Raw genomic sequence first — 26,058 nt, 5'->3', positions numbered from 1 at the left:
TGTCACTCTTGTTTAATCAGGACTGTTTTACAAGATTTTTCTTAATGTCAACAGCAAGTTATTATTCTGGACCTTGAATCGGTACACACACTCTCAGAAGGTTCAAGAGGGTACATTTCCATTCCTTTTCATTAACTGTAACTTAGAAGGTACACAAAATACCTTTCAAATACCAATCTGTTCCTTTCAGGGATCACATTTACCTAGATATTTCACCACTAGGCCACAGACACATTGGAGCTTTTCAGCCTCTAAATTGTTCTTAGTGTAGAAAGGAATATGATTCCTTTAGTTATATATTTAAATCTACCCTAACAACACTTTAGAGTTACAGTAGAAAAGGTCCGATGTGCTTGTAGCCTGGTGGTTACATCTGTAACTGAAAATTATTATAATATTTTTTAAACTGCAAATTCTGTACTGGAATTAAAAGTAACAATTTCAAATCAGAAGAACTGCTGATAACTTGAGCAGCAATACAAGTATTGTATGACATGAGAAAAGAATAGCATTGATGTACAGTTTTGCACAAATAATGGATGTGTGTTATCTGATAGAATAGCTTGTATTTTGCTTGTATTTTACTCGATTAATCTACTTCATGTTAATGCGTATTGCTTAATACTAGAAATGTGTGAATCTAGCAGACACAGTCACATCTGATATATGGAAAAGTACTCTCCTGCCTGTGGCCTCACAGCTTGGGCAGATTTCTCTCTCTGGGGTCGCTCTGTATGTAACCAGGTGTGCTAGAGGCCTCCATCTCAAGCCAAAGTACCAGAGCTGCCAAGACTTGCCCCCACATGCTCCCTCATTTTTACTTAAATCTCAGATTAAAGAGGCTACAGGTGTTTACGTATAAACATGCAGTAGAGGGCAAGAATAATCACTCTCAGTAGTGTCCAGCTTGAGAAAAAGCTATAACAATTTGGCATTGTAATGGAATGCTCAAGCCCCTTCCATCATTGTGCATTTATAAGAGGGATTTATGCCATGTAAATAGTGGTATTGTGAATTTCCTGGCGAGAAAATAACGAAGAGACTGCTGGACACACATTTTAGCCCTGTCAAATCAAACACAGCTGCCCCTGTGTCCTCAATAACCCGGCTCTCTTTGTGTAATTTATAGAGCACCACAGCATAGATTTCCTTTGGACAAACATTGACAGATAGACATTAGAGGTCTGCAGCCCGACCCAGGACTGACGGGACCCGAGAACTCAACAGGTTACGGGCCGGGTTCAGTCAGTTTTTCAAGTAGGACTTTGGGTTCGGGTTGTGTTGGGGCTTGTAATTAATGAAAAAATAAACAGGCTTACAGAACTTGTTTCACGCATGCGGTCACTAACAGATATGCCAAATGTTTTGTTGCGCATGCCTGTTCTGTTTTTCCATTGTTTTCCTATGTAAACACATGCTGGACGAATGTCTTTGACATTTGCTTCGCGTCTTTCTTATTCTTCAGCGTCTTGCGCTAAACCGGCACTGTTTAAATACAAATTAAAAATAACTTAAAAGTTTCAAAAATGCGTCTTTATAGTTTTTAGCGCAGTTGTCACAATGATTCAAATAATTCACAAATCTAAACAAGTTCAGGCTGCATAGAGGTGACTGTTGCAGTGTTTCATATTATTCCAGATTGTTCTGCACCAAGTGAAGTTTTAGCAAATAAACTAACATGATCACATGGTAAGTCGGCATGCTGTTTACAAAAGTGCCGGTAACCTAGGATCGGCAACAGTATGCCGACTCACTGACATGCCCTATCTCCATACATATTTGGAACAGCTCAACAAGAATTACTTTCCCTTGTGGCTCAACTGGTAGCATTGCGTCAGTTGCATGGGAGACGACATTTCAGTCCCTAATCAAACTAGGAAGTAATCATGTTTGTATAAACAATCACTAATATGTTAAGGAGGTTACATTTTGTCTCTACTAATGGTCAGAGTTAGATTTGGGTTTTGGTTGGGGGGTAGATTAAATAAAATAAGCATTTCTCTTCACTGTTTTACACCCTGTTCAGCAGAAAACAATATTTACAACTGGATTCTGGTCGAACTCTCTTGGATATAAATGGATGTCACACTTGTTTATATGCTCTGAAACACTTAACGCTTTAGCCTCTGGAGGCAGTGTTTTCAAATTCGGTCAACGTATACCGATTTCGGCCAAAGATAAATCGGCACACACTTGCCGATTTTTATGTGAGATCAGGCTGAATAAACGGTAAAGCAATATTTTCCCCTTCTGCTCTAGTGTAGTAAGGGGCTGCTTTGCCTTGTAAGTGATTTCGGGTCGGGTACAGGGCTTAAAATCTGAAGGTATCATTTGGGCCGGGTAGGGTCGGGCCACACGGTCTCGATTACGGGTCGGGTTTGGGTTTCATTTTAAGGCCTTTGCAGACCTCTAATAGACATACTAATTCGATTTGCCATCCATGGACATTGTCAAAAGGGATGTGCCTGAAGAGGCTTTAAAACAACATTCACAGAAAGCTCTAAGAAAGCTGTGATAGTTGCCTGGAGTGTGTGAAATTTGGAGTTACATGATGTTGTGCCAGCATTGCCAGTTTAATCTCACAAAACTCTGTCTGGTTCCTGGCAGTGCAGGATAAAAAGAGAGGAATAATATTGCACCTTGGATCTACATAATTAGACAAAGGGCTGGTTATAATTTGCTGGGTGCACATTACAGGACAAATGAATGCCATGACAAGGGTTTCATTAAGATAATACACTGTTACCACCATGTTAAACACAAAAACATTTTATTTACAAGTTGTGTTAAAGTAGATTCATTATTATACAGTAGAAAAGCTTGTGTCCTATTCAGGTTTGTCTGCTGAAACACAACAGATTGGCTAATTGTTGGCTCAGCAGATGGTAATTCTGCATTGTACTACATCTTCTAATAAAGACTGCACAAAGACAACACGTTTAACTTTATTAAACCCGAGGGCCTTAAATGGAAGCCTTGATGAATGTCCTGTAGCCTGTTTCCATCACCAGTTTAATTTGTAAACAAAACAAAGAAACCACTGCAGGCTCAGACACTAATTAAAACTAATTTGTTTACTCGGTTCAACCCATTTTTGGTTTGTTATTGTAAAAAAGATGTTTAATGTAAATAGTAAGAGTTTTATTGTCTGCTAGTGTATTTCAGCTAACACAAGATAGATTTTAATGACCTATTACGTTGTCTTATCCAAAAAATGTAAAAAATAAAATAAAAACCTTTGAGAAGTTTTGGGCTTTTCTTCTTTTAAACAACATTCAACATTTGGTGTTAAATTTGGGACATAACTGTGGGCATGCTTCGTTAAAGCAGCCTGGTTTCCTGTTATAAATTCATAAATTCTGTATTAATTGCTGTCAGTTATGGCTACCTGAAAGAGAGGGCAAAAACAGCTGACAGCTTGCCCCCACCCCCTTCCTAATAAGAGAGAAGGTGCTTGTCTTTCTCACTCTCAGCATAAGTGTGGTGTTTTGACCAAGAGAAAAATTAGGAATAACATTGGGGTTTGGAAATACTGCCCAGGATCTAGAAAATGGTCTGAGATGCATTCATGTCTTTAACTTTTAATCACATGCCATTGTTATTTGGTAATTACTGCACCAATGATACATTGAATATATAGTTCTGCTGAAAAGGATTTACTTACCCTTATGTCGTTCAAAACCTTTTATAACTTTTTTTCTTTCGTGGAACATAAAAGGTGAATATTTAGTTGAATGTTTAGTCCTGGCCTCGTTTTTACATATAATGAAAGTGAATGAAGGTTAGATTTGTCATCCACAAAAAGTCAAGAAATAATAATAATAATAATAATTATATATATATATATATATATATATATATATATATATATATATATATATATATATACTGTATATATATCAAATAAAACAGCATCAAAGTATCATAAAATTGTTTCAGGGTCCCACAGTGATGGAAAACCTGGAAACCTGAAAAACAAGGATTTCCTGGAAGTCATGGAAATTCCCAAAAATAAAATATTTTTGTAAAATAAATAAAATTAAATTCTCTCATAATTTTCTTACCCTCATGCCATCCCAGATGTGTATGACTTCCTTCTGCTGAACACAGATTAAGATTTTTTAGAATAATATTTCAGCTGTGTAGGTCCACACAGTGCAAGTGAATGGGTACCAAATTTTTGAAGCCCAACAATTGTGAAGCTTTTATGCTGCACATAATGGCAGCATGAAAGTATTCCATACAACTCCAGTAGTTAAATCCATGTCTTCAGAAGCGATATGATAGGTGTGGGTGAGAAACAGACCAATAAGTCCTTTTTTACTATAAATTCTCCTCCCTGCCCAGTAGGTGGCGATATGCACAAATAATGTGAATCACCAAAAGCACAAGAAGAAGGATATGAAAGTGAAAGTGGAGTTTAATAGTAAAAATATGGTTCTCACGTCAACTTATCATATCGCTTCTGAAGATATGGATTTAACCACTGTAATCTTACTTTTATGCTGCCTTCATATGCTTTTTGGAGCTTCATAATTTTGGTACCCATTCACTTGCATTGTGAGAACCAACAGAGCTGAGATATTTTTCCCACAAAATCTTTGTTTTTAGCGGAAGAAAGAAAGTCATACATATCTGGGATGGCATGAGGCTGAGTAAATGATGAATTTTCATTTTTGGGTGAACTATTATTTTAAATCTTAAAAAGGTCAAGGACATTTCTATATTGAAAATATAGAAATAATTTTTCTAGTTAAGCTCTGCTCTAAAATATTTAATTGCCAAGAAATTGTTCTTCATGATTATGATCTCTTGTAAATGATTTTTAAAATCCTTATCCAATAATTCAAACGACTGGAAAAGTCACGGTACTATCATAGTCGTGTATGCGGAAATCACTTTTTAACTTCACACCTGTTCCAAAAATGTGGCTTTCCTGCGCAATACGCGGCGCAGCAGTCAAAAATGACCATCTAGCGTAAGTTTACGTAGGAAAACAATTGAAAAAAATAAAGCACAGACGGAAGTGAAAACGTGTTTTGTGTGAATGGCACCTACTGTCCGATTTGTAAACAAATAATTTTTTTGACTCTCTTTCCCACAAATCACGAATTGGTGTGAACAATTTTTCTTTTTGCTTTACATTGAATCAGTTGAAGCAGAACTTGGTTGTGTTACTGTGGGCATTGTGTCAGTGTATTTGATATATGGGTGATATCTCCAGAGCAGAGTTGTTTATGAAATGCGTCAGCAATGAAACTCAGGCCAGGCTACGGCTCGACCATTCTGTCTTTGTCTGTGTGCTCTCATCCTTGTATTTCCCTGGCACCTGGTAATGCTCACAATGGTGGCCAATTCCACCATGGTTTCTGAGGTTTTGGGGTGCTTGGCTCCAAGTGGCAGGTCTGCGCTTTGCTTTTTCTCAACTTGTGGCTTTCAATTTCTTCTGTCTTTCTTGGCTGGCCAATCAGCATCTCCTCCCAGCTATGATGAATATACTTTCATCACTGTGATGTCACATGCTGGATTTACTGCATTGATATTTTGGGCTTAACCATCCAGTTTTCTATGATTAAAGAATTACAGAACGAGACACATCATGTTCCCACTGTCTCTTCAACTGCAGTGTTGGTGGTCAATCTGTTTTAACTTATGGGCTTTACATTTTGTTCTCACAAAACTGAGCATAGACCCAACACACTATTCACTATTCTTTAATATTCTATTAAACTGAAACCAGACTTGAAGGTCCCATAGCATAAAATAAAAGTGGGTGGTGATGCTTCCTGTTTTTGGTTACAGCACTATTGCAAATTATTACTAACATTAGCAACACAGGCTATAATAAATAACAATATCAATTTTCTCTTGTCCCATTTCAGAAAGGTAATGAAGATGGAAGAGAGATCCAGAAGAAGAAAAGAAGATGAAATAAAGATGGATTGGACATAATATGGAATTATTTCTATCTATTTCTGAATAAGTAATTGCAGCTTTTCCCCCTCAAGAATTATAATTTTTTCACTGAAAATAAATTTGAAATTGTCCTACATTGTGACTGTTCTCATTGTTAACTGTGAAATATAGAAACGTATCAAAATGAGCAATGTGGAGAGAAATACAATATTGGCATAACCTAATTGAGATCTGTTTTCACAAATGACTATAAATGTAAAAAATTGTATATTGCCTATAAATTTATAGTCTATTGTGTCTCCAATTATTAAATCCTTTGCAGAAAGACTCAGAAAATCATTTTCTAATTGTGCAATATTTTGGGAACCCTTGAAAATCCTCCAGCATTATTTGCATTGTCACTAGTTTCTGTACAGCATCTAGAAACATACACTGTTCCAAATATATACATTTTTAACTAGAGTCTTTATGTGGAAAATAATGTCCATGTCCATTTGTCAACATAGTAATGCACTTAGAATCCCTACTTTAAAAGAATATTCCAGGTACATATTCCAGTACAAGTTAAGCTCAATTAACAGCATTTGTGGCATAATGTTGATTTCCACACAAATGAATTTCGATTTGTCAATAGAAAAAAAAGTTATCCCAGTTAAAGTGAGGCACTGATAATGGAAGTGAATGGGGCCAGCCAACAAACATTAAAATACACACTGTTTCAAAAGTGTAGCCTCAAGACGTTAGCATTGTTCATGTTAACATTATTTTTGTGTGATAAAATCGCATACTAAACTTATTTCTGTAAAGTCATTTGCAATATTTAATCTTGATTTTTGACCATTCACTTAGATTGTAAGTGCCTTAGCAACATAGTCTCATGAGAATCCATAACTATACTAAGAGGTGGTGAATTTGTACAACTTAATTTGTCTGAAAATGTATGATTTATACATCATCCAATCACATAAGTTTAACGAACATGCGTTCGGAACCCGGAAGTGTTGTTTTCTTCCATTTTACACATCAGGCCTTTAAACATTAATATCATGGTTATGTTTACGCTTTGGGTATGGTAAGGTGTTACACTTTGTGGGTAAGTTAAGGAATGGGGTTTGGGTTAGGAGTTAAAGTTACAAAAACACAATTTTGGATTAATACAGAACAAACACCGCATTGAAAACTATACATTGGCACAAGGGAAGTGTTGCTCATTGGTTGGTGTATAACTCATACTATTTTGTATGAATGCCACCTTGTCCTATTGTGAAGAATTCTCATGATATAGGATTGGCCCATAAAGCCAGCATAAAAATAATCCACAAAGGAGTTATATTTGGGTATGTTCTCACCCAAAACTGATTAGATCGCTTCAGAAAGACATGGATTAAACCACTGGAGTCATATGGTTTACTTTGATGCTGCCGTTATGAGTTTTGTGGAGCTTCAAATTTCTGGCCACCATTCACTTGCATTGTATGGACCAACAGAGCTAAGATACTCTTCTTCAGAAGAAAGTAAGTCAAACATATCTGGGGTGGAATGAGGGTGAGTAAATGATGAGATATTTAAATTTTTGGGTGAACTAGCCCTTTAAGACAGTTTGTAATTTGTGTATGACAACCAGAACTCGTAAAAATGATGTTCATCAACCACCCATCAACCACCACAAGTTCAACAGGCCTTCATAGCTGTTCACATTTCTCTGTAAAAAAATTTGAGAAATTACTTTTATGAGAACTCAACTTTTGATTTTCTTGTAGACAGTGTCTGGCTTTATGAAGCTATCAATCTACATACTATGAGCCAACTGCAAACACCTTTACAATTATGCATAAGTATAAGGAGAAATGACTGAATCCAATATGACAGCTGTTCTGAATGTTAGTGAGAGTGATAGGCTTGAAGCATCTGGGGTGAGTGAAGTTTTCTTATGAGATTGCAGCCTACGCATCAGGGTGGTTTTGATCTTTACTTTGATTTATAATGACCACTCTCATTTGTTGGCAATACTGAAAATATATGTGTTCTTCAACATGCCAGTTATGATTTCTGCCCTCTTGTTTGCCTGAAACATCTAAGCAATATACAGCAGCCACAAAAAGTATTTGGAGTGTTGGTAAGCCAGGATAACTGTATTTGTATATATAATAGCCGATATATATAAATATATATATATATATTTTTATGTCTATTAATGACAGCAGTATTAAACATTTCTACAAACTAACATTCATAGTTATTTTTCAAAAAAGGGCCATAAGCATCCAAGTTGAGATTTGCTCAACTGTAATTACACATATGCAGCCACTCCTACTCTTACCAGAAATCAATTTATCCTTTATTTGACTCTTCATTTAAGTACTGCCTAATGTCTCATTGTGTCATGACCATTAGTTGGCAAAGTTATATGCTATTACCAGAATTTGAAAAATGTATATGATAAAAAGCTGTTCAGTCCACTGAAATTCTACAGCTGTGGATTTTCCCAAAATTAAAGCTTTTTTCAAATGTCAGACTGAGTGGCGTACTTGCTAGTTTTGATTATTGAGGGAGTTACCACCCCCCCTTCCCCACCTGAACTGAAATCAGGTCATCATTCAACTAGAAACTCCCAGGTTATGCCAATATGTTAACATCCAAAAATAAGAAGAAGCCTGATTTTACAGGTATTATGGATGCTAGACTTTGGGCTAGTTTGGACGACAGGCATGCTGAAAGACCCAGTTTGTGCTATGTGGCTGTGCGGTTTGTCGTTTATTCCCCAATTTGTTTACTGAAGACAGCAAGGACAGGCCTAAAGCAGCACAGAAAAGCCCAGAGAAGTGCAGACTGAAAGTGGTGTGAAAGGCAGCCAGCTGGAAGTAAGTGGAGCTCCTGAAGTTCTTGGAGAATGTAGAACGACTTTTCAACACCAGCCAGCAGCCCTGTTTAGCCATGGAGAAAGAAATATCTATTTACTTGAATGAAAGCTGTGGTTCATTCTTAGCAAAATGCCAAAGAAGCATTAACAATAAAAGTAGAAAACTTTTTATTTTTATTATTGTACCCAAAAAGAGTACTGGGGCATGTAGGATGACTAGGATTTTTGAAAAAGAGATTCATACGAATGATACGGAATGGCTTGGATTCAAAAGAGAAAAATGCAAATTAACATGTAACAGATTTGGTTTGGTTAAGACAAGGGTCTAAACCTTGTATTACCAATGTGCTATAGCCACATACTACACATTTGTACATCAGCTGTGAAGTATGACCAAGTTCCAAGAGAAAATTGAGGGAGTCTTTTATTTGATAATTTCCCTAAAGCTGGCAAAGAGAACTTATGTCTTCTTAGATTGACAAAATGATAATGTGAGTTTCCAAGGATCATTATTTAAACATAAACATGCCAGTTTCTCAAATTTTAAATATACTGATGGAACCATTCCAACTCTTACAATTACTGGAATTTTTATTGAACTAGTGATTAATCTGATATTGTTTCATGACCATTAGCTGGCCTGCTTATGTGGTTATTTCCAATAGGCCTAAATTGAATATATATGCATACAGTATGTATGTACACTGATGAGCCAAGACATTATGACCACCTGCCTAATATGCTGTTGGTCCTCTGCGTGCTCCCAAAACAGTGCCGAACCGCCGAGGCAGGGACTCTGCAAGACCCCTGATGTTGTCCTGTGGTATCTGGCACCAAGACATTAGCAGCAGATTCTTCAAGTCCTATAAGTTGTGAGTTGTAGCTCCTGGTGATCAGAATTGTTTGTCCAGCACATCACATAGATACTCAATCAGATTGAGATCTGGGGAATTTGGAGGCCAGGGCAACACTTTGAACTCCTCATCATGTTCCTCAAACCATTCTCGAACAATGTGTGCAGTGTGGCAGCGTGAATTATCCTGTTAAAAGAGGCCACTGCCATCAGGGAATTCCATTGCCATAAAGGGGTGTACCTGGTCTGAAATAATGTTTAAGTAGGTGGCACTTGTCAAATTGACATCCACATGAATGGCTGGAATCAGGGTTTCCCAGGAGAACATTGCCCAGAACATCACATCCCCTCCTCTGGCTTGTCGTCTTCCACATTGCATCCTGGTGCCATCACCCAGGTAAACGGCGCACACGTGCATGGCTGTCCACGTGATGTTAAAGATAACGGGACTCACTGGACCAGGCGACCTTCTAACACTGCTCCAAGGTCCAGTTCCAATGCTTGCGTGCCCATTGTGGGTGCTTTCGATGGTGGACCAGGGTCATCATGGGCACTCTGACTGGTCTGCGGCTACGCAGCCCCATACGCAGCAGGTTGCAATGCACTGTATGTTGTGACACATTCCTCCCATTACCATCATAAAAATGTTCTGTGACATGTGCCACAGTATATTTTCTATCGGTTTGGATCAGACGAGATAGCCTTCGTTGCCCTCACGCATCGAAGAGCCTTGGGCACCAACACCCTGTCACTTGTTTGTAGTTGGTTCCTTCTCAGACCAGTGTCAGTAGGTACTCACAACTGTTGACCGGGAGCACCCCACAAGCCTTGCCGTTTCAGTGATGCTCTGACCCAGTCATCTGGCCATAACAATTTGGCCCTTGTCAAAGTTGCTCAGATCTTTACTCCTGCCCATTTCTCCTGCATTCAACATGTTGACTACGAGAACTGATTGTTTGCTTACCATCTAATCTACCCAGACCTTGACATGTGGCTTTGTTAGGAGATGATCAATGTTATTCGCTTCACCTGTGAGTGCAGTTATTGCAGTTATTTCCAAAAATTACTGCTTTGTAATAGAACTGATACATTTTATTTTCTCTTTCTCTCCTGTTTTATTTAAAGGTGAAATATAGATAATTTACATTCACATACATTCCAATATGGTGTGTCAAGACACATTGCACTAGGTTTGATGCAATGACAAAATACATGATTCACATCTGGCACCAATTGGCATCATATGGCAACTATAGTACACTTCGATTAAAAAACAAAACTCACCTGAGAATAATTATGTAGTGCTATGAGATATATGGTATATAAATGACAGATACGTAGGAACACCTTTGGTATACTGTAAATACTCTGTTGATAATTTTATTCAATGAACAGAATACAAAAGTATCATAGTTTGTGCCTCTTTCCAAATACTCAAAGCTTTTAAATAAATGTAAATACCAGTCATTAATGCCCTAACGCATCTGAATTATAAACACACAGGTAATTTGGGTTGGCTGATGAAATATAGGTTACTTCAGTGCTTTTACTGTGTAAATATCTTCAATGTATGGACACAATGTGTTATCCAGTATCATTAGCCTACTGTTATAATTTTGCTTATTTTCATTTCCATGTTGCATTAAGGTTCATAACTTTCAGTTCCTGCAATTCCATTGTTTCATTGTGCTAGCTTTTTACTAGTTAGGGATTTGTCTCCACAGGTGAAGAAAAACATTTTCTGAACTTGGCGCAATGGGAGCATTAGTCATCCATTAGTTATGATTAGTTTATTCGTTTCTGTACATCGGTTTGAAAGGAGGGCAGGCAGATACTCTCACACGTTGTGGCTACTGTTGCCAGGGGGGTAAATATTTATTTTTCCATTTCTTTACTGACATATAACTGCCCACTAAGCTCCTCTGTTCTGATGAGTCAGACTAACCCTCCTGATCAGAACCATCACTCCTGTTAACTTTAATTTACACTTAACCTGCTAGGGGGAAAAGCACTAGAGAGGGAGGCTCATAAATAGCTATGTAAAATAGCAACTTCATATATAGCTTTTTAGATGCTAATATTTGTAGCAACCAAATTAGGGTGATGGTAAAATGTACCTTCTCTGCACTTATCTAAAGTTTGTGTATAGGTTAGATTTTTATATGGGGCTAATCTCACTTCACTATTTGTACTTGTAACTGTATAATCAGGCTGGACAAGGAAAACTAGTCTTTTATCATTAGACAACATAACAAAAACCAGTCCTGTCACAGGAAAGCTGCATTATCTGGATCTTAGTAGTCATTTGGCGCCCTCTGGTGAATGTTTGTTTAAACGTTTTAGTCTACATTATGCTAACTTGAGAGTTCACAGTCATAGCTGAAACCCGTTTGTCCGAAAATATATATTTTTTGCATTAGACAAATATCAGTTTCATAAGTGAAGTAAATAGTTAGATAAAAAAAAACGTATTAAACGAGATATTAGCTAATGTTAAATTCTAACATTAGCAAAAATGCTATCTTCCCTCGATTGTTTACCATTTGTACCATTCTCTCATGCACATGACTGTGTCTGTATCTGATTGAACCATGAACCCTGAAAATCTGTTGGATTTGAATGTTTATGTGCACGCTCCCATGTCACAATCCAATAAATTAGACAATCATTTACTACTGATTTCATTAGAATTTTTATGAAGTACCTAACATTTTGACATAAATTTTTCACTCTGTCAAATTTTAAAACTAGGCTATTAGTGGATCACACACCTTTTTGATACATTATAAAAATCACTTTTCAGATCAGGTATGCAAAATACAGTGAAGTATGTCAAGTTATTAGTGTCTGTATAACTGAAAAACTTTACACATGTGTGTCTATGACTTAGTTATTGTGGTTAAAGGCATGTGTGGACAGTTGGTATGGCGAGGCTGTTGGCCATTTCTCTTGGCATGTCTGCTGCTTGTCCATGTATGAAGACCTCAGGCACAGTGTGTGTGTGTAGCAAGGGCTCTTCAGGCAGAGCTGCTTGGGTCCAAAGTTTAGAATGACAAAAGTGACATTAGTAATACAATTTACATCTAACAAAGGGAGTCTGTAAGTATCAGTATTCAAACATTTATTACATCAAAAACTAGTTTTATGTATATTGTAGACTTCCATTTCAAATATTTAAACTCCTCAAGCCTTAAAGGAATAGTTCACCCCAAAATTTTAATTAGGTTAGTGTGAATTCACCCTCATGTTGTTCTAAAGATCAACTTTCAATCGTTCTCAATCGTTCTATTCAAAATTGCCATCTGAAGACCTTTTGTGCCAGGTTTGACGTCAGTGATGCCAAACATCATTGGTTTGCATCAAATGTCATTAGATGCCAAACGTCATTGAATATCTCATAACCGATGACAACACGTCAATATTGAATATGCAGAAGAGCAAATAAGATCTTATCTGTTTGTCGACCAATGGAGAATGGGGTAATGTAACATGGCTGAAAACAGTAATTCTTTTTGCAATTCCATTTGGTGACAATAGTGGTGCAGAAATTATATAGTTCACATAAAAAGTCTTGGAATAAAGAATTCAAGTCATATGGACTACTTCTGTGGAACGTTACGGTACTTTTTGGTCACTATATGATTTAATTTTATGAAAACGAACAGCGTGAACAATCTGCAATATATCTTCTTTTGTGTTCTATAGAATAAAGAAAGTCATACATGTTTAAAACAACATCAGGGTGAGTAAATGATAACAGAATTGTCATGTTTGGCTGAGCTCTCCTTTAAAATTGTATAGGATTGACTAGGGCTGGGGAAAATGACAATATATTTTGTGGTGACGATATAAAGTGTCAATCGATAGATATTTTGCTATATCATGTACATTGCAATACGTAAATATCCACATGTTTGGGACCACGTTATCTATCAGTGGGCAGTGCTTCACGTGAGACTTGAAGAAATATGTTCAGTTTTTTTCTGGCATTTTCAAATTTTTCCAAATTCAATGGCATTCACCTTGTGTTCAGCGCTTCATAAGTGCTTAATATGCTTCTCATATTCTCATGCACATCTGTCTTTCATGTAAGGTAAAAAACTCAGAATTCAGAATGGGTCATGCAAGTTTTGTGGTCTGCACCGTGGTATCAAGTAAAGCCAGATTGAGTAACACGAGGAATCTCGCTCAGTCTCTGATGCACAAATATCGGGAAGCCTGCTGGACTTGCCACACAGACCACAAAACTTATGTAACCCATTCTGAAATCAGAGGTTTTTACCTTAAAGCACTATGGAGGAAGTCAAACATCTCAAACTGCTAGAAAGCCCAACATAATTTTGTTGGATATTTTTTTAACTTCTGTATTATTTCTTTGTTACATTATCATAATATTGGTCAACAACATATCTGAATATTTTGGTACCCATTTACTTGCATTGTATAGACCAATGTGAAATTCAGCATTAACTAGTGTTGATTTGAGTTGAGTGTGTGTTTATTTTTTACTTTGACTATTTTGGTCAAGTTCCAAAAAAGAGTAAATTATATAAGAGGAAGTAGTTTTCATTTATAAAAGTATTTAATTCACTGACTTGATTATCCAGAAATAGCCATTACAATATGGTTATTTAATATAAACACATTTGTATTAATTTTCCCCCAAAAATATTATATTGTGATATATATCGTTATCATGAAAGAAAATTATTCAAATCCTGAAATACAATTTTTATCACATTGCCCACACCTAGGATTGACAGTTTACTAGCTACCTGAGCTCCAGATACTCACACGAGGGTACAGGGAGGATCACTGATGTGATGTTAGGCTGTGGGATATGCTCTGTCACTATTTCTTTGGAGAGGACAGGCTCTGTAGATGTATAGAGTATTTGTGGCTCAGGATTTGACTCAACAGAGAGGCAAAAAAGAGCACACTCACTGTTTTATACCATTATTGCTTTTTCAACCTGTTCATACTGCAGCTGCAGGTAAGGCAGAGAGAGCTTCAACTTCCTTAAAGGACTGATGTTGAGTCTTATCTTAAACTTGGAAGCTTCGACTGAGACAGATGGACTCTGAACTGAGACCCTCTATAATCTTAATCAGCTCTAAGTTCACTGAAGTTTATGCTGGAGAACGTCTAACTTTCCATGATGGTTAGGACCAGCACTGCTTGCCTAAACACAAGACTTTATATACTGACCATTAATCAGCAATGTGGCAACTCAAAGGTAAATTTGACCACTCAGAGATTGCTCTTTCATAGCTTCAGAGACTTAATAAAGTTCTCAGTTATGATTCATTGAAGTATCAACTTTGTCTAAGATGTTTACCCTAAAATTCCATAAGAGAAATAACATTTTGTCTAAATTCTTACCGTATGTCCTGTATGTAAACTGTATATGGAAATCTATTACTATTGGTAGCAGACATTAGTATCTTTTCAGAAGTAAAAACTGAGTAGCAAGAGACTTAATCAAATGTCACAGTTTGCTCTTAATATAATCTCTTCACTGTCAATTGAGATATTTAAGATCTCATTTGTTTTTCTTCCTTTCTAGGGGAACAACAAGTTAATTTGATAACTGAGGCCTGCAGTGATTCAGATCCTCTGGCTGCCTCCTCTCCCAGTAGCATCTCCATCAACAGGCTGTCCACGTTGGCCTTGCCCAGGAGATGCATTAGCTGCAACTGCTCCACCATCTGCCAGGCCACACTCTGAAGTGTGGTCAACAGCAACAGCAGCTCCCCAAATCGCCCTCGCTGCTCGCTAGTGGCCTCATCCAACAACACCTGGGACTGGAATCGCAGCCGGCGCACTGCCTGGGCACACTGTAGTCCAGGGCAGTCTGAAACAGACAGGGTTCAGTGACATATTACAATTAAACAGTGCTGGTTTGATTACTTCTGAATTGTTATGTGGTACTGATTACAAATAATGTTACAAAAATGGTAGTCAGTAATGTAATCTGTTGGATTACATTTTAAAGTAATCTAATCTGATCTGTTATCCATAAAAAGATAAAAAGTAACTGTAATCTGGTCACGAGTATTTTAAAATTGAATTAAATATAATTACAAGTACTTCAATTTGTAATCTGATTACATAATATGGATTACATGTAATCCATTGCTACCCAGCACTGCAATTAAAAACTTATTGGTGAAGGTACTCTCTGAGATCACATTCACCATTTTGTTGATGGATGCTTCATATCCAGTGTTGGGTAGATTACTTCTGAAATGTAATGTGGAACTAATTACAAATTACATGACTAAAATTGTAATCAGTAATGTGATCTATAATATATAACACTTTTTAGGTAATGTAATGTTATAACGTTTGGATTACTTATTACATTTCTTATTACACTTCTATTACAGTTATTATGTTGTATTGATATGTCAGCAGTTTCTAAGGCTGAGAGTCTCAGAATGTATCATAATCTATATCATTAACATTTTTTTAAAGTTTTCTTTACAATAATACCAAACACTTGACCCTCCTTGTTTTTTTTCTTCTTTATCAATTTACAAGCCTTTAATTTTGGGTATGCCACTGAAACAGGAAATCTTTAATAATACCTTCAGAGCTTATAGGGTAAATTAAACATTTGTAAACATTAAATAAACTATTTGTTATTTGTCCATCTAATTATGTAATCCAGCTAACATGTAGACCATTACTACCCAACACTGTTCAAATCTCTGTATGCCCTGTTGTAAAGAACAGCATTGCTGGTCACCATCTTATGTTGTGTTTAGGTTGCTGGTCCCCAAGCATGGGGTGTGTTGGTGTCTGCACCAGCCTTTAAACAGCCTGATAAGACAAAACATTCTAGGTTTTGCTGAAAAATGGCTATGCTGGTTTACCAGCTAGACTATAACCAAACCAGCACTAACCATCATAAACCAACTTAGACCATTGTGGGAACTACATGCTGGTTAAGCTGGTCTTTTTAGAAGGGTGCACAAATGTCTTTAGGCGCTTTTCCATCATTGGGACAAACGTGAGCATGGTGAGTAATGGTTCCAGGAGAATTTCCGTTTGAACATGGTTCGTAATTGTGAGATTTCTTCCCCCTTGAGTCCATTCTAATCCTGATTTTGCAGCACCACAAACAAAAAAGAAACCAAAACTGTGTCCCCAATTTTAGATCGGTACAGAATGGTATGGTTCACCAAGGGTAACCATTGTTGGAAAAGCTCCTTTTGTATATGATGTGCTTGATTGTCTGTGAGTGAATATATTTGTCTAAGCAACAATCTCAGACTAACTTGGCTCTAGCTTTATAATAAGACCTTTAGGCCAACAGGTAGTAAAATCTCCAACTCTCCAATCCAATTCAGCAATGTATCAGATATTAATAGATCCACATAGAACATGCCAAAAACAAAGAAGACGGTACAACAAAGTTGTGCCAAGAACAAGTACAAAAGCTCCTGGCACAGACACTGTGTTTGGAAGCGTACCACCGAGATCTGGGTCTCGGCCCTCAGTGATGATCCCTGACTAACCTGGGGCGAAGAAGACAATGGTTTTGAGACAGACAAATTCTGTGTCTCTGATGCTGAGCTCTTTCAGAGGTCTCACCAGCTCCTCCAAGATACGATCTGCTACCTTGGACATCCCCTGCTCATTCCCTCTCACAGGAACGATGAAGTCATTTCCTGTGAAAAGACATTATAAAGACTGATATGGCTTAAATTATTGGGGAGACCGAGGCAAGCTGACACATGGGTAAGTTGTCATAAGGGCTGTATCTCATTAATGATAACATTTGGAGTCAAAAGTCCAAGTCGCAAATGTGTGTTTTCTCCAGCAGAGGTTTTGCATGGTGGTTTCAAACATCTAGTTCAAAATGCTCTTAAATTAGAATAGTCCCTCACCAGTAATCATCATATTTTTGTAATAGCTCTTGGGTAAACAATAGAACTTAAGTAAACTGCACTGGCATATAAGCAGGCAGGGGTAAACTATATTATACAAGCTTTTTAATAGGCTGTTTAAAGGGATAGTTCACCCCAAAATGACAATTCTCTCACCATTTACTCACCCTCATGCCATCCCAGATGTGTATGACTTTCTTTCTTCTGCAGAACACAAACAAGGATTTTTTAGAAGAATATCTGAACTCTGTAGGTCCATATAATGCAAGTGAATGGTGACCAGATCTTTCAAGCTCCAAAGATCACTTAAAGGCCAAAGTAATCCATAAAACCCCAGTGGTTAAATCCATATATTCAAAAGTGATTTGATGAGTGTAGGTGGGAAACAGATCAATTTAAGTCCTTTACTATAAATCTCAACTTTCACATTCATTCACATTTTGAAAGTGAAAGAGCAGGTTTATAGTAAAATAAAGGATTTAAATACTGATCTGTTTTTCACCCACACCTATAATATCGCTTCAGAAGACATGAATTTAACGACTGGAGTGGCATGGATTACTTTTATGGTACCTTTATTTACATTTTGGAGCTCCAAAATTTTGGCCACCATTAACTTGCACTGAATGGACCTACAGAGCTGAGATATTCTTATAATATATATTTGTTTGTGTTCTGCAGAATAAAGAAAGTCATACACATCTGGGATGGCATGAGGGTGAGTAAATGATGACAGAATTTTCATTTTGGGGTGAACTATCCCTTTAATGAAGGCAAATATTTCAAGAGAGGTGATTTTTTTGTGATAGGGGAATGTGTTTCTCCCAATATGCACATAACACTAATTCCACTGTAAGTTCCACTGTGACAAATTACCCCAAATTGTGGGACAAGCAAATATAGGTGGAAATGTTCAGTTATTTTGTTTTTATTTCTTTATTTTTTTCAAGCTAAGGCTTAAGGGTATGTGACTATGCTGAAACTGACTCTTGGAAGAAAAAAATGCCCTGAGAAATAAACACTTTTGTTTGTTTGTAAGGCATCATTTTTCTGTTTTTTTCTCTCTCTGTGTAAAGCTGCTTTAGAATAATAATTGTAAAAAGAGCTATATACTCTATATTGAACATTTAGGTAACCACACATTTACAGTGCTATGGAAAAGTATTTGACCCCATCCTGATTTCTTCTGTTTTTGTGTATATCTCATAATACATTGCCTAGGCCTGATTACTACCAGCCCTGTTCAATCAAATCAACACCTAAATAGAACTTTTTTCAGCAGCATGTAGTTGGCTAAATGGTCTCAGTAGCACGCTATGCCAAGGTCGAAAGAAACTCCAGAAATTATGAGTAAAAAGGGTGATTGAAATACATCAGTCTGGGAAGGGTTACAAAACTATTTCAAAGGCTCTGGGACTCCAAAGAACCACATCGAGAGCCATTATCTCCAAATGGAGAAAACTTGGAACAATAGTGAACCTTCCCAGAAGTGGCCGACCTTCCAAAATTCCTCCAAGAGCACAGTGACGACTCATCCAGGAAGCCACAAAAAAGCCAAGGACAACATCCAAGGATCTGCAGGCCTCTCTCACATCAATAAATGTCACTGTTCATGACTCCACTATCAGAAAGACACTGGCCAAATACGCCATCCATGGAAGAGTGGCGAGGCAAAAACCCCTGCAAACCAGGAAGAACATTAAGGCTCATCTGAATTTTGACAAATCACCTCAAACCTATTGGGAGAATGTTCTGTGGACTGATGAGTCGAAAGTGAAACTGTTTGGAAGACAGGGGTCCTGTTACATCTGGTGTAAATCAAACACAGAATTCCTCAAAAAGAGTGAGATGGTGTGGGGATGCTTTGCTGCTTCAGGACCAGGGCGGCTTGCAATAATTGAGGGAAACATTAATTTTGCTCTCTACCAGAAAATCCTAAAGGAGGAAGTCCTCCTATGAATGGCTCAAAAAAAGCTAAATAAGTTTTGGAGTGGCCTAGTCAAATCCTGACTTGAACCCGATTGAGATGCTGTAGAAGGACCTTAAATAGGCAGTTCATACACGAAACTCCCCCCCCCCCCCCAATGTGGCTGAACTAAAGCAGTTCTACAAAGAAGAGTGAGCCAAAATTCCACCACAGTGTTGTGAAAGACTGATCTCCAGTTATCGGAAGTGTTTGGTTGCAGTTGTTGATTCTACATGTGGCACAACCAGCTATTAAGTTTAAAGGGGCAGTTCGTTTTTCACATACTGTAGGATAAAATTCTTTACTTCAATAAAAAAAAAAGAAAAAAAAAGAAAAAAAGAGATATATATATATATTTTAAAACTGTATTTTGTGTTTACTCCGGTTGCCTTTGTTTTATGTTGTATATCGTTTAAAGATCTAAAACAATTTAGAAATAAAAATACAGAAAAACGGAAGAAATCAGAAAAGGGGCAAATACTTTCCCACAGCACTGTACAAGTGAGCCCAATTCCGCCACTCCCTTACCCAACAGGATGACATCATTGTAGGGCAGTGATCGACGTGCCACCCCTAAGATGAGGTGTTCTGCAGAGTGAGCTTTCAACAGCACGACCTGCACATAGATACATACACGTAGATACACACACAAACAGCATTTCGCTCATAGCTCCTGCCATAGACAACTAAAAGCACATGATTGAATGAATACAAGCAGGTATAGGCATACCCTGTCATCCACGGAAAGCTCACAGAATTCAGGGATGTGCTTTGCCCATTCCACTAAGAGAAGGAGCTGCTGTTTCATGGACTCAAACACATCACCCACGCTGGCTATCTTCTTGGTGTTGATGTCCCTCATGGGATTCAGGGAGAGGTGCTGTGGAAAGCAGCATGACTGAGCTTTACAGTACAGTCAGTACAGTAGGACAAAACCATAACTTAAGCTAGACTGTAACTAAAAGACTAGTATGTCTGAATTGGAAGAAAACTTGCAATGACTTATTGCTGTGCATTGTTTTTGGCTCATACTTTATGCCAATCATCCAGTTAATTATTGTGCATTCTTTTGACATGCAGTGTGAATGTATAGGTGTTACTACACTAAAGCCCTCAGAACTAGCACAAATTAATTGCTAATCTTAATTAAATAGGCTGTAATCACAATGAGCCAATTATAACAATTGCCAAGGTCATTTTTATTTTTTATAAATTATTTAGCATTTATGTGCATTTTGGAGCTTCAGAATTTTGGTATGCATTTACTTGCATTGTATGGACCCACAGAGCTGAAATGTTTTCTTAAAATCTTAATTTGTATTCAGCACAAGGAAGTCATATTTGCGATGGGATGATGGTAAGTAAATAATGAGAGAATTTTCATTTTTGCGTGAACTATCCCTTTAAATCTTTACTAGGACATCTAAACAGTTTATCAGTATGATGTGTGAGAAAAAATATTATATTCATGATGTTTTCAAAATGACTTCTGCAGAAAGCTTGCCTGATGAGTACTGGCCTCTGCCTGCAGCAACACATCGATGGTGAGCGTTCCCACCCCTTGGCCCTCTCTACGACAGCTGATACGGTCACGCTCATTTTGAACAGCTAAGATACACAAGGAGAGATCTGTATTCATATGTAATGGGAAAATTCCAATAACTCAATTAGTTTATATGCAAGCTGATTCCAGATCTTGTAGAAACTTCTGTAAAGAAACTCTTCAAATTCATTATCATAAACAAACATTATCTAAAATGAAATCGACATCTTTAATATTTTACCCTCTTTCCTCATGCCAACTCTTAAGCACTTTCGAAGTCTGCAGTAGCGACATTGGTTTCTTTTGTCTTTGTCCATCACACACTGTCTACTGAACCTACACACACATACAAAAAGACAAAAATACATATAATTCTCACATTTGCAGAGACGGAGGAGAAATCCAATGAAACACTTCATGTCACACTCATACAGGTTCTGATTAAGGTGGTCACAGATCACAGAGTTTTTATAGGACACAGACATCTGTGACCATGTATAGATGAGGTCGTATCAAGACAGTGTGTAGCTGCCAGCTCCTGTGAAACTGTGAAATAACATTACCGTTGTATAAACTAAGCTGTGAAATCAACTTGTGATGTTCTGTCTCACCTAGTCGGCAGTTACAGTTGTCTTGTTGGACACAACCAAAATCTCTGAGAACCTACACTGACTTTCAATATGCTCTTACTGATAAATATTAAACATGTTATAGTAAATGAGAACTTAAAAGGTTCACCCAAAAATGAAAATTCTCTTATCATTTACTCACCCTCATGCCATCCCAGATGTGTATGACTTTCTTTCTTTTGCAGAACACAAATGAAGATTTTTAGAAGCTCTGTAGGTCTCTGAAGGTCTGACCAGACATTTTCAAGCTATTAAAGTAATTAATGTGACTCCATTGGTCTAATCCATGTCTTCTGAAATTATCCAATCACTTTGGGTGAGAAACAGATACATTTTAAAATCCTTTTTCACAATGGAGATTTATAGTGAAAAAGGATTTAAAAATGGATCTGTTTCTCACCCACACCTATTATATCACTTCTGAAGATATGAATTAAACCAATGGAGTCATATGGATTACTTTAATGCTGCCTTTATGTGATTTTTAGAGCTTAAAAATTTAATCGTCATTCACTTGCATTTTATGGACCTTAAGAGCTTATATATTCTTATAAAAATCTTCATTTGTGTTCTGCAGAAGAAAGAAAGTCATACAGAGATGGCATAAGGGTGACCAAATGATGAGAGAACATTCAATTTTGGGTGAACTATCCATTTAATAGGTCAGAGAAGATATCCGTCAGAAGACCTAAAAGACCCTTTATTATTATTTCATGTATATGCAGACTTATGCCGACTAACTCAACTCATTCCACTGCTTTTACTGCAAATAATCAAGGCAAAACATGTTTGATGTAGCTGATGTTGGATACAAAAATGATTTGCAAGTGTACCGTGCATATTTGGTGGACATTTATCAGTCTGATTGTGTTCTCACCTGCATGTGTAAGTATGGTTCTTGCGTACACTCCTTCGAAAGAATCCCTTACAACCATCACAGCTCGCTGCACCATAATGTTTCCCTGTAGCCCTGTCTGCGCAGATGGCACAGAGGTTCACGCTGCTCTGCTGCAGCAAAGGTAATGGTTCGGAAGCAGGCATGGAGTGAGGTATTAGTGGTTCTTAGATGGAAAAAAGTGGACAAAATATATTTTGAAGCCTAGCATCTGTTTGACAGCAGATTGCTATAAAAGGTATGCATAAACATGAAACTAAACTCTTATATTTATATCTCATATATAAATTATTTAAATATATAAATCATAAATATTTAAACCAATAAGATTATAAATTATTTTCAATACTTATAAAGAGAAATTAATTAAATCAAAGTCAATGTTAGCTTTGAAGCCACATGCTAGTGTACACCTAGGCCTAAACATGGACAAAATGTATTTTTTAGCAGATATACATATTTAAAATTCACCGTCTCCTCCAGCAAAATGGACACAATTATTGATGACACACACACTGCACTCAGTCATTTTGTCCAATCAAATGCTCTGAAAGGGACAGTTCACTAAAAAAAACTTATTTTCTGCAGAACACAAACAAAGGTTTTTGGAAAAATATTTCAGCTCTGTAGGTCCTCACAATGCAAGTGAATGGGTACCAAAATGTTGAAGCTTCAAAAGGACATAAAGCTAGCATAAAAGTAATCCAGCCATTAAATCCATATTATAGGTGTGGGTGTGAAACAGATCAATATTTAAGCCATTTTGTTTACTATAAATGTCCACATGCACTTCCACATTCTTCTTGATTTGTTTTTGGCGATTTACATTCTTCATGCATATCTATTGGGCAGGGAGAATTTATTGCAAAAAAAAAAGGATTGAAATATTGATGTTTCTCACCCACACTTATATAAATTCTGAAGATATGGATTTAACCACTGGAGTCTTATGGATTACTTTTATGCTGCATTTATGTGCATTTTTGGAGCTTAAAATGTTAGTACCCATTCACTTGTAGTGAGGATCTAAAGAGCTGAAATATTCTTCTGAAAATCTTTGTGTTCAGCAGAAGAAAGAAAGTCAGCTGATTTCGGAATGACATACTACCATACCACTCTTCCTGTTTGTGCTATAGACAGATATGGCAGATGTAGTCTGAGTAGTGTGTATGTCATACACATCTGGGATGGCATGAGGGTGAGTAAATGATGAGAGAATTTTCATTTTTAGTGAACTATCCCTTTAAGACTAGCAAGAGAATTTACAGTTTTAATTAGAACCCCACCCACACACACTTTATAGGGAAATAATTCTTACATTATTTCTTTTTAAGAATTGCACTGAGAAGTGAGAAAAAAAATGCAGCCGTTCATGTAAAACGATCATTTTAAGACAAAGCAAAAGCCTGTAGCTTACTGTAGTATTGGCCGCGTGACAGCAGGGAGTTTCAATCCTGGTGCCTCATTAATTGTATATTAATTAGATGACATCACGGCATGTAATTAATATTCATAAGCCTAGCTTATATATCTTATAATTGCATCTCCCTTTCTTTTTAGATACTTTGTACACCCCTACTTTTACAAATTAATGTTTTCTGACTGTTAAACAGTTAGTATAGTTATAGTGTGTCTGTGTTACAGTTACAAGACTAGAAGTTCCTCATATGTGCTCTCTGTATCACTCAAAGTTGTCCACAATATCTGTGTAGTGGAAAGTTGAATATAGTGCGACTCTGACACAGTATAAACACGACCACAGTAATAACTTATTATAAGTAATTATAGCTGAGAGGGCTTAATGACCACAGCAGCTTTTATTTCAGAGTAAATTAACAATGTAAACACGACCACTAATTAATCAGAAATGTTTATCAATATAGGCCTAACATATTGATTAATCTCTCGTGCCAGGTATTTTTCTTGACATAAAAAATGGCGATTCCACTGTAAACGGAGGAAATGTATCCAATCACCAACTGCGCTTTTGACGTCCATGCGTCCATGTAACTTTGAGAAAGAAGAAACTTCATTTAATTAAACAGGCCAGTGAAGAGACTCATTCTACCTCCATTTCCCTGGCAATTTCGCAGTGTTAGCTACATTTTAATTCAATTTCATCACGTGTTGCACTAGGGAATTTGATTGCCACTGGTATGTATCCTGCCAGTGACCGTCACGCCCATTCTCAACTTAGTTAGGCAATCCAGGAATTAAACCTATGCATGCAAATAATACACTCCGTGCTTTAAACCTTCTCAGAGAGGTAATATACTCTAACATACAGATTGCCTTTGGGTTTAAAGTGCAGAAATATTATATTAAGAGTCTACATTGCTTTTGTCACCCACGCATGTATGCGTTGATCATCTGATTCAGCAGAGCTTCTAATGATTATAGGAAATTTGATTATAATGGAAAGTAGGAACAGGTGAAGTGGTTTGAGCATTGCTGTTTGAAAGTACTCTTATGGCTAGATAGTAATATAAGTAGCAGCATCTCATGTCAGTTGTAAATTTGCTATTGTGCCCTGCTCTTTGAGTGAGAGGACTGAACACGTATGTAAGTGTGGTAAAACACATGCCCTTCTGGGCTTGCATCTCAGTTCTCCATGTTCATTAGCAGCAGACACACATAAAGACTGCTGATAAACCTGTAAACATTTATCTCTGTGTTTATGATTGAAGTCAACCATGCATTTAGTGTCTATTCATCTCATATGGAATATCAATCAATTTTGGTCCTTGTCTTAATCCTTTAGATACAGGAGAGGTTCTTCAGTATAATGTTGTGCTAGCTGTGTAATATGTTAGTAGATCAGAGGTCACACATACCTGTTTGTACAGGGAGCATACATAGACCGGCAAATTCTAGCACACTACATATTCAGCTACACTCAGGTCCAGTGAAGTCCCGGAGATCTTCATGGTGTGGTGATGTCTTCTCAGGCAAGGGTTTGGATTTGGCCTAATGCTCTTTTGTATATGAGAAACACCACCGCTTGTGTTTCACTTAGTGACTATTTCAGTCCCTCCGAGCTGGTAAACAATTCACCTTTTGCATATCGGTGTGCTCTTGGCTCTGTTACTCTTCTTTTCCCTTAAAATGGACTTCAAATGTTGGAATTTTACCTCCAACGACAAAGAGGAATTTTTCTAGAGATCCTCTGTTCCACACATTACAAATTGCCCACACCCAGGGACTGAAGCAGAGATCCTGGATTTGCTAAAGATATTTAATATTCAAGACTCCTCTGAGCTAGAGTGAGAGAGGGGCTGAGATTTTGCCAAATGTCTGTGTGTTTGTTATTCTCTTATCAGTGTAGTCGGGATCATAAAGGGGTGGCCTCTAAAGCAGGTAAACGTGACTCACTCTTCAGGTGGCAAATAACGTCAAGCTCATGTTTATTGAAAAATAACAGGGCATGTTTCAGTTTGTCTTTTGCTTCACATTTAACGTTTATTTGACTTTATTTTGTTTCCACTTTTAGAGGTGCATCAC

General features: G+C 37.1%; 1 protein-coding gene across 1 annotated transcript; it reads right to left on the bottom strand.

Moving 5' to 3' along the window:
- Positions 1 to 14,231: 14,231 nt before the first annotated feature.
- On the bottom strand, positions 14,232 to 25,803 carry LOC127660560 (hepatocyte nuclear factor 4-beta-like). Its single transcript, XM_052150888.1, is given in 9 exon segments — positions 14,232 to 15,483; positions 17,153 to 17,305; positions 20,019 to 20,106; positions 20,221 to 20,370; positions 20,995 to 21,098; positions 21,275 to 21,369; positions 22,540 to 22,723; positions 25,392 to 25,439; positions 25,442 to 25,803. Coding segments are annotated over 9 exon segments (1,185 nt in total). The 5' UTR covers positions 25,485 to 25,803; the 3' UTR covers positions 14,232 to 15,163.
- Positions 25,804 to 26,058: the final 255 nt, after the last annotated feature.

The sequence above is a fragment of the Xyrauchen texanus genome, chromosome 2, assembly GCF_025860055.1.
Source record: "Xyrauchen texanus isolate HMW12.3.18 chromosome 2, RBS_HiC_50CHRs, whole genome shotgun sequence".
NCBI classification, from domain to species: Eukaryota; Metazoa; Chordata; class Actinopteri; order Cypriniformes; family Catostomidae; genus Xyrauchen; species Xyrauchen texanus.
Note: the sequence above shows the minus strand (reverse complement) of the source record. Positions and strands in the feature narration are given on the sequence as shown.